Source organism: Carlito syrichta, unplaced genomic scaffold (genome assembly GCF_000164805.1).
Source record: "Carlito syrichta isolate Samal-C Ts95f unplaced genomic scaffold, Tarsius_syrichta-2.0.1 Scaffold315373, whole genome shotgun sequence".
Lineage (NCBI taxonomy): Eukaryota > Metazoa > Chordata > Mammalia > Primates > Tarsiidae > Carlito > Carlito syrichta.
Window position 1 is genome coordinate 429,678 of NW_007259469.1, and position 18,451 is coordinate 448,128.

An 18,451-nucleotide genomic window follows, 5' to 3' on the forward strand; every position below is an offset into this window, starting at 1 on the left:
TTGGTGACAATAAATACTGCTTAAGAGAGAAAACCATTTCCTTCACAGGAGCAGACCAGTCCAGACTCAACCAACCTAGGACCTACTGACGACCAGTAGGGAATCCCACCCCAAGCCTCCATTCTGTTACATGTGACAATTCCAGGATCTAAATAATCAATCCTGACTTGTACCCCAGAACTTTAAAATTAAAAAAAGTAAAAAAAACCCAAAAAACTTCCAATGGGGTTTTTTGGGTTTTCCTAAATTTGTAATACAGGATCCTTGACCAAAAATTAATAAATTAATTAAACTTTATTTGAGCCACACCATATAAATATATGCATATAACATTACATGCTATACAAGTTTGCAAGTCATTCTCCACCCATCCCACATCTTGTCTTTCCAACTCCCAAGTATGTCAAATTGAGAAGAACTCCCAAGGTGGGACAAAAATTCATAGAGAGCATGGTACAACCTGTAAGTGCTCTGTGTCCCCAGAGGATCAGATAGGGTAGAGGTATAAGCAGATCTGGAAAACATCTGCTTCAAAGTTACACAAAAGGATTACTTTAACATCGTGAACTCAAGTCTAAATTCAGTTTTTAACTGATTCCTCAGCCTATTGGTTAATATTGAAGTGGAATAAAAAATACAGCCTCCTCAAAACACATTTTCTTAAAAGAAAAGAATCTCTAGAAGGCAATTTAATCACTTGTGATTTCTAAAGAAAAGTTGAAGATCTTTCTTTGTGTTATCGAGGGTTTTCATTTAAATAAAAAGGGTAATCCAGAGTTATGTTCTGCAATAAAATCACAAACATAGGCACATGTAAACCCTCTAATTCTATTCTGTGGTGTGCTGAATTCATGCTAGGGTAAAAAAGAAGTACAGCCACATTCCCTAAGGGTAACTTTTCCATATAGACCCTCATTACACTGACAGTTTTTTCTGTAAATATTTTGAATGTACACGATCAATTTCTGCCACTTGTCCAATACCTAGGAGTGCCTGACAACATTCTAACATGATTTCTGGACTGGTTTCAGAAACACGACTGGTAACTGTATCTACAAATGGCTGATCTACTTTAATGTGAGCTTAATTAATGCTGCATATGAAATTCCAAATGTCACAATCCAGGAGTTTTTAAATTTTAATTATTAGACTAGTTTAGTTAACTTATTCTGAAATGAAATTTGAATTTAATTTAATGTGAATATCAAATTATTTTACAATGAATTCCGTTTTTTAAGAGAAAATGACTTCATAAAATCTCTCCATTTTGATTTTAGCATGTGGATGAGAACTATATGAAAATGCCACAAATAATATGTGACTTTCACACCACAACTTGAACCACAAATTTGCAGGGGAGGGTTGGGTTGCCCAGTTATGACATCTGGTCACAAAGTCCAAGCCTCTGTTTGATGAAGTTTGAGATTAGGAGGTGAGGACTCCACCAGGACATCATGAGGTGAGTTGATCTGGTCACAGTCAAGTCTGTCGAGAAGTGTCACACAGACCACAGCAGCTAGAAGAGCAAGTAACACAACTAGTGAAATGAATGGATTTATATTTTCTACAGAAACATTGACCGAACACACCAACATCCACAGAACACATACTTTGTGTTGCTTTTCCTGTCATGTAGATGCTACCTGTTGAACCCTCTAGTCTTCTGTACAATTCATAACCTGTAGAATCCCATCAAACGCTTCACTTAAATAAGCTCATTGAAATTATGCAAACAATCCTCCTTTCCATTTCCTCCACAATTGGCTCAGGAAAGCACCTTGTTCAAGGTGAGACCAAGGAGAGAACTTTGCCATCTGACATGCATAATCTCCAGATTTCTATCCAATTTCCGGTTTTTTGAGAAAGCTCTTCTTACTGAGACTATAACTGGAGAGCTGGCCGTTATTCCTGAGGTGACATTTTACTCCTTGGTGCAATGTTTGAGTTTGCCTGGTGCAGCCTTTATAAAAAAGTAAAGTAAATAGAGAAGAGATATGGAATGCTGAATTCAGGAAATCCCAGTAACGGTGAGTACTGACTCTCATGAAATTTGAAGAGAAAAAACATGAAATAAAATGTTTAAACATAAGAATCAGCTCCACAAAAGAGCAGATGTATTAGCATTCAATTTCTATTGACTGGGAGTAAAATCTTAGGATAGATAAGAAACTAGGGAAGAAAGAATGAAAGCCTTAAAAAAAACTCTTATTTTTAAAAAGTCACCATGAGGGCAATGTCTTTGATTTCATCAGAGAGAAAAATTGGATTTCATACGAATTATTTATTTTGTTTCACATCATATCTTTGATTTCAAAGAATGTAGTTACCCATATTGAAATCAGTGTCAGCCATCTTGAATTGGTAACAGTGTAATAATTCTTATCTTCATCTGCATTGTTTTAAAAAGGATTTCAGTGCATATGGAATTGGATGTGTTTACATTTACAAGTTTTGAAGGGAGGGAGAGAGCATTGGGTGTGAAGGTAGTATTTATTTCTTTGCCCTCTCTCTACTACTTCAGATTTATTTGTAAGATCAAGATTTGGGAAGAAGTATACTATAATTATAATAGGACATGCTGCCTGATTTTATTTTTAATTGACAAATAATAATTGTATATATTTATGAGTTATAATGTGATGTTTTGATATATGTATACATTCTAAAATAATTAAATCAAGCTAATTAACATTTCTATCATTTCACATACTTTTTTGTGGTGAGAACAATTAAAATCTACCCTTTTAGAGATTTTGAAATATACATTATTATTAACTATAGTCACCATGCTGTGTAATAGATCTCTAAAATTTTTTCCTCCATGTAACTGAAACTTTGCACTCTTTGACCAACTTCTCTCTCTTCCCCATCCTATTCCCCCAGCCTCTGGTGACCAGCATTCTACTCTCTACTTCAATGAGTTTGATTTTTTTAGCTTGTACCTATAAGTGAGATCATGCACTATTTATCTGTGTCTGGCTTATTTCATATAACATAATGTCCTTTAGGTTCGTCAATGGCGTTGCAAATGACAGATTTTCCTACTTTTTAAGAACTAAATAGTATTCCACTGTGTACATATACCACATTTTAAAAAACCATTCATCTGTTGATGGATATTCAGGCAGATTCTGTATCTTGGCTATTGTGAATATTGTTGTGATAAACATGGGAGGGCAGATAATCTCTTCAACATACTGGTTTCATTTCCTTCATATATGTCTTTAGAAGTGGGATCATATGATAGTTCTGTTTTTAGTTTTTTGAGGAACCTCCATATTGTTTTTCATAATAGCTGTACTAACTGCATTCCCACCAATGGTGTACAAGGGTTCTTTTTTCTCTATGATATAATCAACATAGATTTTGTCTTTTTTGATAATAGTCATTCTAACAGGATTTGTATTTCAATGATGAGTGGTGATGTTGAGACTTTTTGTCATATATCTGTTAACCATCTGTATGTCTCCTTTTGAAAGATTTCTATTCAGGTCCTTTTCCCATTTTTAAATTAGGCTATTTGTTTTCTTGCTATTGAGTTTAGTTTCTTGTATGTTTTGAATATTAACCTTTTATCAGATGCATGGTTTGCAAATATTTTCTCCATGTAATTCTCCAAATATGTCTCCAACCCATGTATCTGTTTTTTTTTGGTTTAGTTATTACACACCAAACATTTATAATCTCATTTAATCCTTAGCTAGGTATGCTTTGTTTGTTTGTTTGTTTGTGTCCTCTTTCAACAGATGATGAAATTAGGGCTTAGAGAAGTCATCCAAATGGGCCAGTCTGACACAGCTAGTAGACAACCAGCCAATTCCCAGCTTCCTAAACTGCTAAGAGTTCTCTACCTTCCATCCACTCCTTCCCTGAGCTAGCTAGCACATGGTGAACCATTAGGCAAACCTGCCCTGACCTATGGGTCAGACTGACCCTCTTAGTCAGTGAAGTGAAAAACAATGAAAATATTTTACTTCAGCTGAGTCAAATATTTCATCACCTAGGACCCTATTTATTCAAAACTCAGTCAGTTGTAAAGCAACTTGGATGAACAGGTAAACAAGTAAATGGAAGAACTAGAAATTTCCCCCAGCTTTTCAAGTTAATGATCAGCAAGTCTGTGAAGCCTGACATGGGCTGGCAGTAGCAGGGAAAAGTTGAAAGTCCTTCTCTAATCCTTTGCTTGGAGCAGAATAAAAGGAAACCAGTGCTCTGTACTTATCACAGAGTGGGAGCCAACTTTACTAAATGTCTTTCCTGGATTTCAAGGGGAATGCCAAAGATGGAAAAGAACAGGTCATAGCAATCTCAGTGGTGTTTTCTTGACCCTGGAGAATCCACTAACAAGCAGCATATAATAATCTTGTCACCTAAAATTACTATTTCCATGAGCAATTAAAGGGGACTAATTACCTAAAACAGTTTACTGAAATTAAGCCTGACAGCTCTGCTACCATAATCCTCAGATTAGGCAGGGAGGGTGGTTCCTGGGGAGGGAGGGACACTTAGTGACCTAACTGTCACCAAGGAGGTTGTCAGCTAACTGACCTAAGGCTGGAATGCTATGGGAACACACAGATCAGACCATGAAGCTTGACATACCCTGAGGCACACCAGGAGTGCCCGGTGAGTCTCAGCTCTTTGGTCTCATTGATGGCCCCTTTGAGAATCTGATGAAAGTCACAATTAAAACCTCTTTTTACACAAAAAATACGCGTATGCTTATATACATAAATTCTTCATATATAATTTAGGGGGCTGAGAATCCCTGAAAATCTACTCATGAATCATGAACCGTGGGCAAAGATAGTAGGACTATGCACAAGAACCCTTGTCCAGAGCAGAAATCCCCAGGGCTGGCCTTTGGAAAATGGCACAGCAGCAAAGGTTAACTTCAGAGTTCCCATTCTGGCCCTTTCTATCTGCTCCTGGTGTTTTTCATACCACCCTCCTCATTGCCACTCAAGGGCTTGAGTTTATTAAGCAAACATCACCTTTGTTCCCCATATGTCTAGTATATAAAGCATAGGAACCATTTTTTAATCAACAACTCAGAACCTTTGCACTCCTGTATCTCTGCTAAGACATTAACCTCAGGCTGTGTGCTGCTTATTAAAAAGCAGGAGGAAAAATTGATATTCCAAGGGCCTGATCAGGGCTAAGGGACATACAAGCAATTTGTTCTAGATTGGTGCTTCTCAAATGTGCTCCACTGACCACCTGCCTCAGAATCAAAGATTGTTCATAATTCAGTTTCTTAGGCTTTATCCCAGACATAGAAAATCAGAATTGGGGGTTGGGTTGGGAACAGTCAGTGAATCTTCATTAAAAATATCTTCCCATGAAAAGTATTTGCACATTAATATTTGACAACTACTGCTTTCAAAACGTTAAGCTCTATCTCTGACTCAAATCAAGTCACCACGAATGTACATACCTGTACTCCTGTTCTTTGGGTGCCCAAAGAAAAGTTAGATTAGATGAAACCAATTCATTCTACCTATGAGGAATTGTTCCAAATCCCTTATTAAAGTGTTAATAAAGATACTACCCATTATACAGCTGATAATTTCACTTAAGTTTAACATTGGGATAAAGTTTAACATTTGGATAAAGTTTTTGTAACAAACCTCAAATGCTTCCTTTTTATTAGATAATGAGAGCCGCACAACGCAAAGCGTTTTAATTTTCAGCTCGACCTCCCGGAAACCTGGGGCTAAATCTGTGTATTTCAATTTACTATTGCCCTCCTACGTAGCCTTATTGATATGTAAACCCTCCCATCTACTCCCTTAAAAGACATTTTCTTTTTAGTTTTTTTTTTTTACCTCTGTTTAAATGATTTTATTGTGCATTCCTCTTTCATTGAAAGCTGCCATGAAAGCTTTTTCAAATAGAGGAGAGTGCAAGTTATCTTTCCATAGATAAATGTATTACTTTTTTTACACCTTATGGAATAATGGAGAGTGGTAATCAGGAGACAAGAGATCTCAGTTCCAGTCCATCTCTGTTTCTGTCTAAGTATGTTCCTCAGGCACCCAGTTACACACTCTAGACCTCTTTTCATTTTCTGAGCAAGGAGCAGGTTAGATCTCAGAGATTTCTCCCAAGTTCACATCCTCAGTTGATGTGTCTTACACCATCTTGTCATGTCAAGAGTCTGCTGTTGTCTCCAGGAGGTCCAGCTGCAACTCTGGGGACTTGAGCTTCTGCTGGATGTGGTACCCCCGGTCAGAGATGACACAAGACAGGCAGAGGATGAAGCCTGATGTACTGGGATGGGGAGTGGAAGGCTCAAGTACGGGGAGGCTTCACTGGAATTACAGCATGGGAGAGGAGGGTCACGGGTGATGCCAACCACACAAAGAGTTGGATCAACGACCTAAATGATTCTCTGATGTATGAGTGTGTTAATGCTGGGGAGGAAGGAGTGGGACAGAAGCTAGGAGAGTGAGTGAAAATGAGTCAAAACTATAAACCCTGGCTTTGATTAAAAATATGTAAAAACAAAACCAAAAAATATTTTTAAAATTCTTGTCCTTCTGGATTAAAGAAATGTGGTACATATACACAATGGAATACTACGCAGCCATAAAAAATAACAAAATCATGAATTTCGCAGCAACCTGGATGGAACTAGAGTCTATAATACTGAGTGATCTCTCACAGAAACAAAGATCTGAGTATCACATGTTCTCACTCATATAGTGAACCTTGAACATCTACCATAATACTATAAAAAAAAGGACTGATGGTGGGAAACTATGGGGGGGTAGGGAGGGAAGGGAGGTGGTACTAACGGTAGTCAATATCTGTCTGGGGATGGGGAGACACCCCTTATTAACAAGGGTGCCTGAACGATGCATATTTGTATATCTAACCCTTAACTTACCCCACAATTTTATAATAAAAAATATGTTAAAAAAAAATTCTTGTCCTTGTAAAAGTAATGTAAATTACTTACCATTTCCCAGTTATATCTGATTTTCCAGATATAATGATTGATGATTTTCTTAGCAAAATAATGACCATGCATACTACTAAGTATATGCTCTTGATGGTTCATTTGATTTCAACACTAACTCAATTGATATGTGATCAGTCCTTAAGGTTTATTTGCAGAAGTAGCACGACTACCTGCTCACAACACTTCAAATAGAAAAATCTGCATTGATTTTTAATGGTGCACATCTTGGTTCTTTTGTCCAGAGACTATAAATATGGCGTCTCCATGGAGAGGCTGCTGGCAAGAGACGGTGCAGCAGGATGCAAAGGGGCCTGATTCAGACAGAGGTGGGTTCAAATTCCGACTGAGATACTTCTCAACTGTGAGAAGGTAGCAAAGTTATTTAACCTCTCGGAACTACAGTTTCTTTTGCTCTTGTGAGGGTGAAGAGAGCTGCAATTGGTTGTCTTGTGCCCTTGTGTAATAATTTTTCAAATCCTGATTTATCTCCAGTTTAGGGTTGAGAAATACTCCAGCTCCAGATGGAATATAATCTTTAAAACTTGTTGTAACATCTTTTTGACTTTATCAATGATCATCGTGCAATTCCCAGAGCTCATTCAATGTTGGGAACAGCAGAAGAATATAAAGATGAAATTAAAGTCAAGATTCCCCTCCCTTTCACTGAACTGTACTAAAATAATATTACAAAGACTAAATGTTTCCCCGAAGTTACCAGTATCTGTCAAAGGAAATAACACTGAATTCTTTCTTTACTCCAAAGAAAAGCCACGGTGAGTGCTGCAAGCAACTAAAGACTTAGAAGAGGATTTAAGCAGAATCTAATTTTAGGCCAATATTAGGCTTCACATATTGCCCTGCAAGCGAGTGTATGTCAAAAGGCAGCACAGTCTTTAAAACATGAATACAAGTTAAATGTACTTATCGCAAGTTCACAGTACAAAAGGATTATCATCTTTAATCTGGATGTTTGGGATTTAATTAAAGTAGATTTTGCTGTAAGAAAAGGATAGCCGTGCATATTATAAAATGATAGGTGAATGCATTTACTCAGCCTTGCACGGTCCCTTCATTGTACAGGTTTATAGTATTCTGAAAATTCAGCTTTGGAATAATTTGGTGAATTTCTCTTCACCTGAATCTCTGTTAAAGCAGTATTGGACTCCCAATACTCTTTTCCAGGATAACGAGATCAGTATAACAACAGTGACTTATGGGTGTTGGTGGCCTTATTTTAAGCAGTTTGTCCACTTATAAAATATCAGGAGACCCATGGGCTGCAGGTATAGCAAAAGGAATGTATTTAAAGACTTACAGCAAACGGAGGCCTGACTTTAAGGCTTTGTCATCCCCTATGTGGACAGTTAAGAGGCACTCCTAAGTCTTTTAGCTACTAATTCCAAGCTACTAATGCAGCTGGGAAGTGAAGGATTCAGTTTCTGTGGTCATTTTCCATTGTCATAAAGTGTCTAGTAGTCATTTCTTTTATTCATTCACTCATTCATTCATTTCATGAATATTTATTGAAAGCCTACATGGCAGACATTATTCTAAGTACTAGAGCTATAGCAGTTCCAAACAAGGTCCCTGTTCTTATGTTGCTTAAATTCTAATGGAGAGAAATAACACATACATGCTTTCATGCATTAATAGACATAAAATAATACATAAATTCACATATAAACAAACCAGAAATATAGCTGCTAGTGGTAAGTATGATGCAGAGAAATAAAGTAGAATGACACAATTGTAAGTAAGTGAGTTTAGATAGTTATGCAAAGCTTCTCTGAGATGGTAAGATTTATGGTAAAATTTTATATTAATTGTAAAAATAGCAAAGTAGTAACCCACATGGACTCAAGACTGCCTTGTGCCATGTAGATACAGAAAAATCTTTTTTTGCAGTGGTCCAAACTCAGTGAGCAATTCTCTTGAGTTAACACAATGTCTCCAGAAGACCTTTGTTCATATAAAAATTGGTTATTTATATGCTGAAGCCATCTGTCATCACCTTAATATGAATTCAGATTAGTTATCCAGTCATCCGGTAGTATTAAAGGGATAGAATAGGTCTCAGAAGGCAATCCAGAAAGACAGAACGGGGTAGGCCATTACTAACATTGGCAGGAAAGGGGTGAAAGGGATAGGCCTGTGGACCCTGAGCTCTTGGTGCCAGGTAAAATCTCTTTTCCCATGTTGCTTACCATTAATATATCCTCTCTAACTTCCTCTGTTTCCATAGCTGCCTGTGAAAGCCCTCTCAGCCCTTCCCCAAAGCAAGCTTTTCTGAATCACACAGAATGGGTTATAAAGGGGTTAAAATCAAAAGGTTCCAGGTGCTAGCTTCTAAGCTTCAGTGCTGTGGGAGTAGGATATTAGGAAGTGGTAATGAAAGAAGGGAATACGATAGCATCCCGTGCATAGGGTTTTTGTCTGCATACTTGGTGGCTGATCTTTCAGGGGACAGCATACCAGGAATCTAGTTTTAAAACTGTGGTGTCTGAGGGAGATAAAAAGTCCCTGTCACCATGAAGACATTTGTACAGAAATACTCCCAAGAACTAGAGAATTACAGAGTTACACATACAGCCTTTAGTGTAAACGTTGGCAGCCTAGAAGGGGTCTACTCAATGAAAAGCTGCAGCGGTGGCCTGGAAGAGAGCTATTTGCAGGTTGAAATCAGCTACCAGCAGGTTTAGCAGCAGCAGAAAAAAAGAAAATACAGTGGGGGGGGCAGGAACTACAAAAAGGTAGAGAGAAAGTCCCCAGGAGGGAGACCTGCAAGTAGCAGAGATAGCAAGGTCAAAAAGATTGGCAGCAAGGGCAGAAAAACTCTTATAACAGAATAACTGCTGTAAGATTTCTGCAATATCCTAAAGAGAGAAAGACTCTAGTCCAGGGCCCACAAGCCTAGAACTCTCCCTGGCTGCTGATCGGTGCCTCAAAAAATAACTGATGGGGCCGGGCTCAGTGACTCAGTCTATAATCCCACGCTTTGGGAGCCCGAGGTGAGTGAATTGCCTGAGCCCGCGGGTTCAAGACCCGCCTGGGCAACTTGGCGAGACCTCATCTCTACAATAAATCAAAAAAATCAGCCAGGCGTGGTAGCGCGTGCCTGTATTTCCAGCTACTTGGAAGGCTGAGGCGGAAGGATCGCCGGAGCCCAGCAGGTCAAGGCTGTGGTGGCCGGGAGCAGCCAATGCACTCCAGTCTGGGCAACTGAGTGAGACTCCAACTCAAAAAAAATAAATAAATAACTGATGGAAGGATGGTCACCACCAAACTTACACCGGGGTAGCATGTTGGTAACTTGATATTTTATGTTCAATTAAATTAGTTACCAAATTCTGCTGCATTTATATATTAGGTAGAGACATGACTCATCACTTGTTTATATAGTAAAGAAGTGTGAGGAGGCATTTCCTGGAGCAGAACTATCTGAATCCAGGTGTCCCTGCAGGCTGTATGCTGATTGAACTGCTGCTTGGGCAAGGTCATGCTTTCCCACCCTCACTAACTTGTCTAGAGAAAAGCAGGTGCTATTGTTTCTGAAAGAGGTTATTAGCCATGACCTCGAAAGAGTACAAGGGTGTATTGGCTGCTCTTCACTTATATATTGCAAGGATTTGCATTTATACATATTCTGAGAGACATGAGTAGTTAAGGATAGTGGTTCTACAATTTATCTCTTTTTAAGAACTATAACTTTTTCTAAAATGTATTCTCAGAAATGTTATATCCTACATTTTAATATGCACTTGTATATTAAAATGAACTGAGTATAAGGACAAATATTGGAATTCAAATTCCATTTGCAATAAAAATGAAGCTTTATTGTGCCATAATTCTTTACTTTGAAGCACTCTTCTCTGCATGCCAGGACGCTACACTTTTCTGGTATACTGCCAACTTCACTGGTCACTCCTCTTTGGGCTCTTTCATCTCCCTTAACTTTTAACGTTTAACCAGAGTAGTCTTCTTATCTGTGTCTACATGTACTCTTTGTCATCTCATCCACTGGTTTTAAATGCTGTCTATACGCTGTTTACTTACAATTTTACTTCTCTAGTCCAAACATCTCGCCTAAACTCCAGATTTATAAATTCATCTGCTTACTTGGCGTCCAGTTAGACATCTACTACTCCCAAATCCTCACCTAAATTTTCTTTATCACAAATATGATAACCTCATCCTTCCAGAAGTTCAGGCCATAAACTTGGGAGCCATTTTTAACTCTTGTCTTTTTCACAAAATTCACGTCAAATTGTCTGCGAATGTTGTTGGGATTTGTCTTCAAAATGTTTCCAGAATCTGACTACTTCTACTACCTGTGCTATCACCCTTTCCGTCATCTCTCACTAGACTTTTGCCCTCTTGTGCCTCTGCCTGCTTCTGCCCTTGACCCTATTTGATTCTTCCCTACTCAGCAGGCACAGCGATTCCGATAAAACACAGGTCAGATCCAGTCACAAATCCCACTTCAAATTCCTCAATTTCCATTCAAAGCCCAATGGCTTCCTGTTTCACTTAAAGTGAAAGTCACAGTTTTCACAGTGACCCACACAGTCAGTGCCTCCTCCTCCCTTCTCCTACCATTCTCAACTATGGTCACACCCCTCCAGCCCCACACTGGTTTCTTCCCTGATCCTCCAACATGCCTGTATGTTCCTGCCTGTGGCCTTAGGCTCTCATTTATCAGAATCTCTTCCCTCAGATATCCACATGGCACATTCTCCTCTTACCTTTCCCTGACCACGCTATTTAAAATTATGACTGATGGGCTATTTTAGGAATATTTGGTTTGCAGTTTGTCTCAATAAATTCAATTGTAATAAAAAAAAATAACAGCCACTACCAGGATGAAGAAAACAACTTGCTGTCAAGTCATGGCTACATCATCAGCTAGTTGAAGACCTTGGGCAACTTGTTGTTGACCCCTGAGACTTGTCTTCCTCATTTGCATAATGAGAATAATGTCCTGCCCACTCATAAGACATTGTAAGATAATGCATATTACAAACAACTACAAGAGGTAAGTTCAACCCAAAGTAGGATACAGCTGAGCCCCTTTTTATTCTCTTGGAGAGTAAAAATAGCTTCTTGAAAGAGGAGAATTTGACCCTATGCATTCATGAAAATCTTACCTTTTAGACCACAAAACTCACACATGGCCATAAACACTGTAGACTCCATTTCAATGTTCCTTATGCCAGCTTTATATCTTCTCTTCAAATAATCTTATTTTTTTCTCTGGAAAAGTGCATAGTGCTTCACCTAATCAACCCTGGCCTGAAAGAGAATAGAAAATATTTAGCGACTTGATGTCCTACCCCAATGGCAGTGGCATCACCAAGAGGTTTGCTGAATTACTCTTGGTGGCTGAATTGCTCTGCACTGTCTCTAACTTTTGATCCTGCTCCCCAAGTAGGTCAAACTGGGCTGTTTGAATCTTCCTATCAGAGAACAGTGAAGCAGGGCTGTGCCTGGCTCAGGAGTCTTAAATGTACGAAGGAGCACGGGGGTGAAGACCAGTTGGAGGCCGAAAGTTCACCTGCAAATAGATTACTTACGTACCTAATCCTGACTTGCACCCCACATCTTTAAAATAAAATAAAGTATTTTTAAAAAGGAAAGCATGTCCATGGCTGAGTACCTTAGTCCTGAGGCCAATAGTTGCTGAGTGACTGTAGCAGTCAGTACTGTGCCCAGGGACATCAGGGATGCCAGGATAGGGGTGTCACTGAGAGGGTGGAGCTTTGAGGAATATCTCCTGTTGAGAAGAGGCTCCAAAGCTCATGAGAGTCAGGATGGTGTTTGGACATTGCTGCTCTCCATGTGTCTTTTTGACCATGGCAGCCATGTGCAGATGGGGACTGTCCATATTTCCCTTTTCCACACACCTCCCAGGCTGCATGCCACACCTTTGTGGTCATGGTTTTCCCTTCCAGCCCGTCCCCAGTGTTTATCACTTAATTTCACCTGTATCAACTAGTGAGGACAGAAAGTGGGAGAAAAAAGCTTCATGTCATTATGCCTCATCTACCTTGTGCACACCCAGAAACAGACCTCTTCTCCCTCGCCCCCACCCCTCCGGAGGAGGCCCAGATTGAAGCAGGTAGACTAATAACACTCTGCCACCATCCATTATTTGCACAAGCCTCTTTTTGGCTCCTTTCCCTCTCTTTTTCTCCTTTTCTTCTCTCTCATTCACGCACTTTCAACCTGCCAGTTGGCTTCTCCTTGTTCCTTCTCTTCTCTTTAGAGCTGCCTGCCAACACCTCTAACAGAGTGTTACTTAGACTGATTCAGATGCAGACATGCCAGAATCCAAGCAGGTAATGTCAACGAGAGGGTCTGCCTGGTCTGAAGGAAGCAACCTCACCTCACCTTCAGCAAATATAGCCCCGGATGTGGGCCAGGGCTGCCATGCATATATTGTTTTATGTTACGTTCTGTAATTTCAAAAAGCCAGAAATCTGATTTTCATAGGAACTATTCAGAAATTATAAACCTTGGCAAAATACTTAACATTTAAAAAAACGCTATCCAGGCCAAAGACAACATTGACTCCAACAAGCGCCATTTGCAAATTACCACATCATTGATAAGTGACCCTCTGAATGAAGGGCCTGTGAGCTAGTGACCTAGAACAGAGGGTCCCAACCCTATCAGTCCCAACACCCCTCCCATTTTATAGTACATATGTACCATACCTTTACTATCCTGCATAAAATATATAGATAATATCACTATCTCCATATGTTTTTTTAATTCAATATTATGCTTTAAGTTTGATCCAAAGACAAAAGTAATGTATAACAAAATAATATTAATTTTGAAATGAACATAATTACACCACAAGATTTCCAGAATGTTCTTCAAGGTATGGCGCCAACCCTGTGTGGATCCTTTCTTCTGGAATGAGTGGGGTCTGTCCCTGAAGACATTTGTCTCCTGCTCCTTACCTGTTGTAGCAAGAGCTGCTACTTAGCAGTCACTAAGTTTTTCTCTAAACTTAGTTTGGGGACACTTTACTCATGACTGAGAGATAAAAACACCCCTCTGAGATTTCCCCACTCTAGTGGGATTTGTTCCCTGAAATATTTCTCCCCATTTCCCAGCCCCTTCTCTTTCCTAGTGACAGGATCCCTTTGGATGTACAGATGAAACATACAACCAGCAAATTTCCCATCTCTTAGAGCCACCAATATGAGATAAAGGCATAAACAGAGATAAGATTTTGCGAACATCACTAATTGCGATTTTAATGTTCAGCTTTTTCTTAGAGGATTAAACCCACTGTCAATATAAATTCATTCTGAGAGTTTCTCTGCTACTTATTATATCCTTATGTCTCTATGCTTTAGTAAGTTAAAAAGCCTGTTTCGGTTCATTTTTAATCCCCAACTATTGATTTTCTAAAGTGGAGTTTTTAATGTAAGTTGTGGGTTTGAATAACAAAGAGTCGCTGGTATTTTTCTGTTTCCTTCACAGCTTCTAAATTATTCTCACCTTCATAAAAATCATAGGGACACACTATAAGTCTGATGAGGGCTGGGAAGTTGGGAATTTCTTTGCCACAGTTCAATAGCTCTTCAGCCAGTGTTAAGTTCAGTACTTCAGGTGACGATGCTGTTCAAGATGACCTGTTCAATCCGGTTCTTAAAGGAGTCTAACAACATTATAACAACAGTCCCTGGTGCAATCCCTGCATTGTAGGAACAAGTGATTACAGAAGACTATCATTTGGAGTTTACTTTTGACATATAGTATGTAACTTATTCTGCCAATGTTAAATAATGCTAGTTACTAATGATTCCATTTTCATCTTTAGAATTATTTTCATTTCCAAATGCAATGAAATAACACTCAGAACAGGCATTTACATTTGTTGTCTTTCCAGATTCACATTTACAACGTGATGGGGTTTAGATTTCAAGACAAATGTGACTCTTGGACATGTAAATTAGTGCCAGCCTTCAGGCTGAAATTTGAATAAATTAGGTCAGAAATAAACTAAATAAGCCTGCTAGCAAGTTACTTTCATAAAGTGATGTGACTTCTTAATATTTCATCTATTCAGTAACTCCTTGATTATTATAATTTCTTTGCATCTCTATCATCTTTTTTCTCTATTCTCAGCACATTCGTTCCCTCCCCTCCCTGACTCTGTGTAAATTGGGCCTCTTGGCTGACCTTCCATTGCCACAGAGTCTGGCTCACTCAAGGGACTTGGGCTTATTCAAGAAACCATCTTCTGCCAACTGTTACTCTTCCTGCCTGGAATGCCTTGTCATCCTCCCCTGCACCTTTTCATATGACTAACACCAACTCATTCTTCAGGTGTCAGCTTAAGTCACTTCCTGCAAAAGGTTTGAATCCATGGAGGGGAAACAAACAAATGAAAAAACTTACAAGTCAGCACAGATAGGTCACATTACATTTCCCCAGGCCCAGCTTTGCTCCAGTTTTTGAACTGGTCTGGTTTCTATTTAGAGCCTGACCGAGAAAATATATCTCAGTAGTGTTCTAGACTCTGTCATTCACCACACTTTTTTATAATTACCCATTTGTTTATATTTTTCTCTGATAAAACACAAGCTCAGTAAAGGCAAGAACAACTTCTATTTACTGTTCTTTCCTAGTCTAGCACTGTGCCTGCCACATTATAGATGCTCAGTAAAAGTTTATTGAATGAGTAAATGCTTCCATAGAGATACAATGTAACAGATCTGCAAACTATAACCCACAAACTAAATCATACCTGTTTTTGTAAATAAAGTTTTATTGGAACACAACCACACACATTCATTTATATACCATCTGAGTTGCTTCCAAGCTATGGTGGCAGAGTGGAGAAGTTGCAACAGAAACCACATGGTCTGCAAACCTTAGAATATTTACTATGAGGCTCTTTACAGGAAGAGTTTGCCAGTCCCTGCTACGGAGCATAGCCTTATCCTTGGGGTGACGTACATTTCAATATTGATCAAAATAGAGTTCATTACAAAGCACTTTAGAAGATTCAAAGCACTTTAGAAGATAGAGACCCAAGGTGGGCTTTTCATAATAGAGCCTTGAAGGGTCAGATACTTTTTAAATGAGTCAAACAAGTGACTCCTTGAATTGTTCACAATGTTCTAAGAATAGGAAAGTGGTTGAGAGGAAAATTGAAAATGTGTGCATCACATGCCATCCTAATACTTGATGTGTTAGAACATTTGTATCATGATTAAAGTCCCCCAAAGTCAAAATACTATTTAACTGAGTACTTTATCCTTATCAAAGTGTATTGGCTCATATTAAGGAGTAATAATATTAGCAAAGTAATAAGCTGTACCTCTTTCATCTCCAAATTGAATGTTGTTTAAAACAAAACAAGCAAATCTATCTTGTTGATAAACTAAGAGTTCTTAATGAGGACAAAACTTCAAAATGAAAGTGTCTACAAAGTCTGACGATTAAGTTCATGAACTCATCCTAGGAAATGTGCTACATACCTCATTATTGAATATCACTATGGTCACCTTTGAAGTTCTCCCTTGGGAAGCTATGCATTGACGCCAACACCTAGTTCATCTGTCAAAGCAATTTTGGAACTCTTTTTCTGGAATGGTCAACAGAGCTATTGTCATATTATCCTTGATGTCCTGAATGTCATCAAAATGTCTTCCTTTCAATATTTCCTTTGTCTTCAGGTAAAGAAAAGAGTCATTGGGTGCCAGATCAGGTGAGTAGGAAGGATGTTCCAATACAGTTATTTGTTTACTGGCTAAAAACTCCCTCACAGACAGTGCTTTGTAAGCTGGTGCGTTGTGATGTAAGAGCTCCTTTGGGACCATTTTTGCACACACCTTTCCCATGCCAAGAATTTCAATTAAGATTTTTCTGACTGTTTCTCTGTCAATGTTTATTTGGTCTGCTATGTTTCTCACAATCAGCTGACAATTTTGACGAACAATTTGACAAATTTTTGCAATGTTTTTGTTAGTTCTGCTTGTTACTGGCCATCCTGACCTCTCTTCACCAGTGACGCTTTCTCTCTCCTCAGAAAAATGTTTGATCCATTTGTACACTGATGTTTTCTTCATGACATTATCCTATAAACTTGGACTAACATATCCCTGACTTCACTTCCACACATGCCAAGCTTAACAAGAAATTTGTTGTTCTGATTCAAGCTCTGACATTCTCGTGATGGCACACAAAAACATGCAACAACAATAACAAATGCCACTAAGCAGGACACCACCACATGTTGATACAAACACTGTTGTGAGACACTGATATACCAAGGTTATGAAACCTTACTGAGTTGTTTGTACAGTGCTGCCAACATAAGTGCACAGTGGCAAGTTTGCGAACTTAATTGTCAGATCTCATACACTAGCAAAGTGGTTTAATTTGCTACCATTCATTAGCCTCCATTGTGATATTTGGGCTATGTGCTCTATGTATTATGATGACATGAAACAAAAGACTGTGACTATAAACTGGGTGGTCAACAGAGTGCCTTGGCTATGCTGGCCACTCATTAATATCAAGTGGCAATCACAGCAGTCAGGACCTTGCAATGCATGGGTATGGGCTATGGAGGAAGATTCTTGTATTCTACTACCCAACAACAATTATGAGCAAACTTAATAAAAATGTTATCTATTTCATCTCCAGATTTATTGTTCCCAACTATCAATTATTTGGGGGTATTTGCGGATAAACTACAGTCTAGAAGGATGTTTGATCTAACACCAATTGCTAACATTCTCCTCCTTTCTCTGGATGGACATTATCAAATGTCCTTCTTTGTCCCCCGTGTGAGGGCCTTGGCTGGACTTTACCCATGGACCAAAGCTATGGAAAGGCCATCATCTTTTTGAATATGCAATTCAGTGAAGCATGGCTCAGCCATCTGTGGCTCTGTAATATTGAACATGCCACTTCTCTAGTTCTTTGAGGACTTCTGAGGTTCCTTCTTGCTCCAAAGATATGTAATTCTAAGTCTGCTTTTCTTTCAGAATCTCAGCTCTTTTTGTAATGCTTATTCAATTCAGTCATTCTGTCAACCAAACTTTTTCACTTATAGTCCCCAGTCTGTACTTGCATTTGATGGCATGGTAAAATCATATGTTGACAAGACCTGCTGCTTAAGAAAAGAATGAAGAAGGGGAGATTTCTTTAAAACTTTACCTCAGCACATTCTGGAAGCCAAAACAACCCCCTCTTTATAACTGCCTGACCAGCCCAAAAAGAAAGGAGGTGAAGGAGGTTCTGGGAAAACCTTAAGAAGCACCACTTGACTCTTCCCTAATCGCCTGGCCTGATATCTTTCTGTTGCACTAATGAGGAAAGGATCCAGTCAAGAAAATGGATGTAGTAACTGATGTGAGCTAAAAGCAATGTTTTTTTATTTTTTATTTATTTATTTATTTTTTTTTTTTTGAGTTGGAGTCTCACTCTGTCGCCCAGACTGCAGTGCAGTGGCCG

The 18,451-nt window shown here is 38.8% G+C and overlaps 1 protein-coding gene across 1 annotated transcript in view; it reads right to left on the reverse strand.

Moving 5' to 3' along the window:
• The window catches only part of LOC103275230 (uridine phosphorylase 2), a 42,954-nt gene continuing 24,503 nt past the window's right edge, over nucleotides 1-18,451 (reverse strand). Inside the window, 5 exon segments of the mRNA XM_008072648.2 lie at nucleotides 1-1,439; nucleotides 1,441-1,516; nucleotides 12,112-12,235; nucleotides 14,460-14,571; nucleotides 14,573-14,675. Of these exon segments, the coding sequence (XP_008070839.2) occupies nucleotides 1,376-1,439; nucleotides 1,441-1,516; nucleotides 12,112-12,235; nucleotides 14,460-14,571; nucleotides 14,573-14,675 (479 nt within the window). The 3' untranslated portion in view covers nucleotides 1-1,375.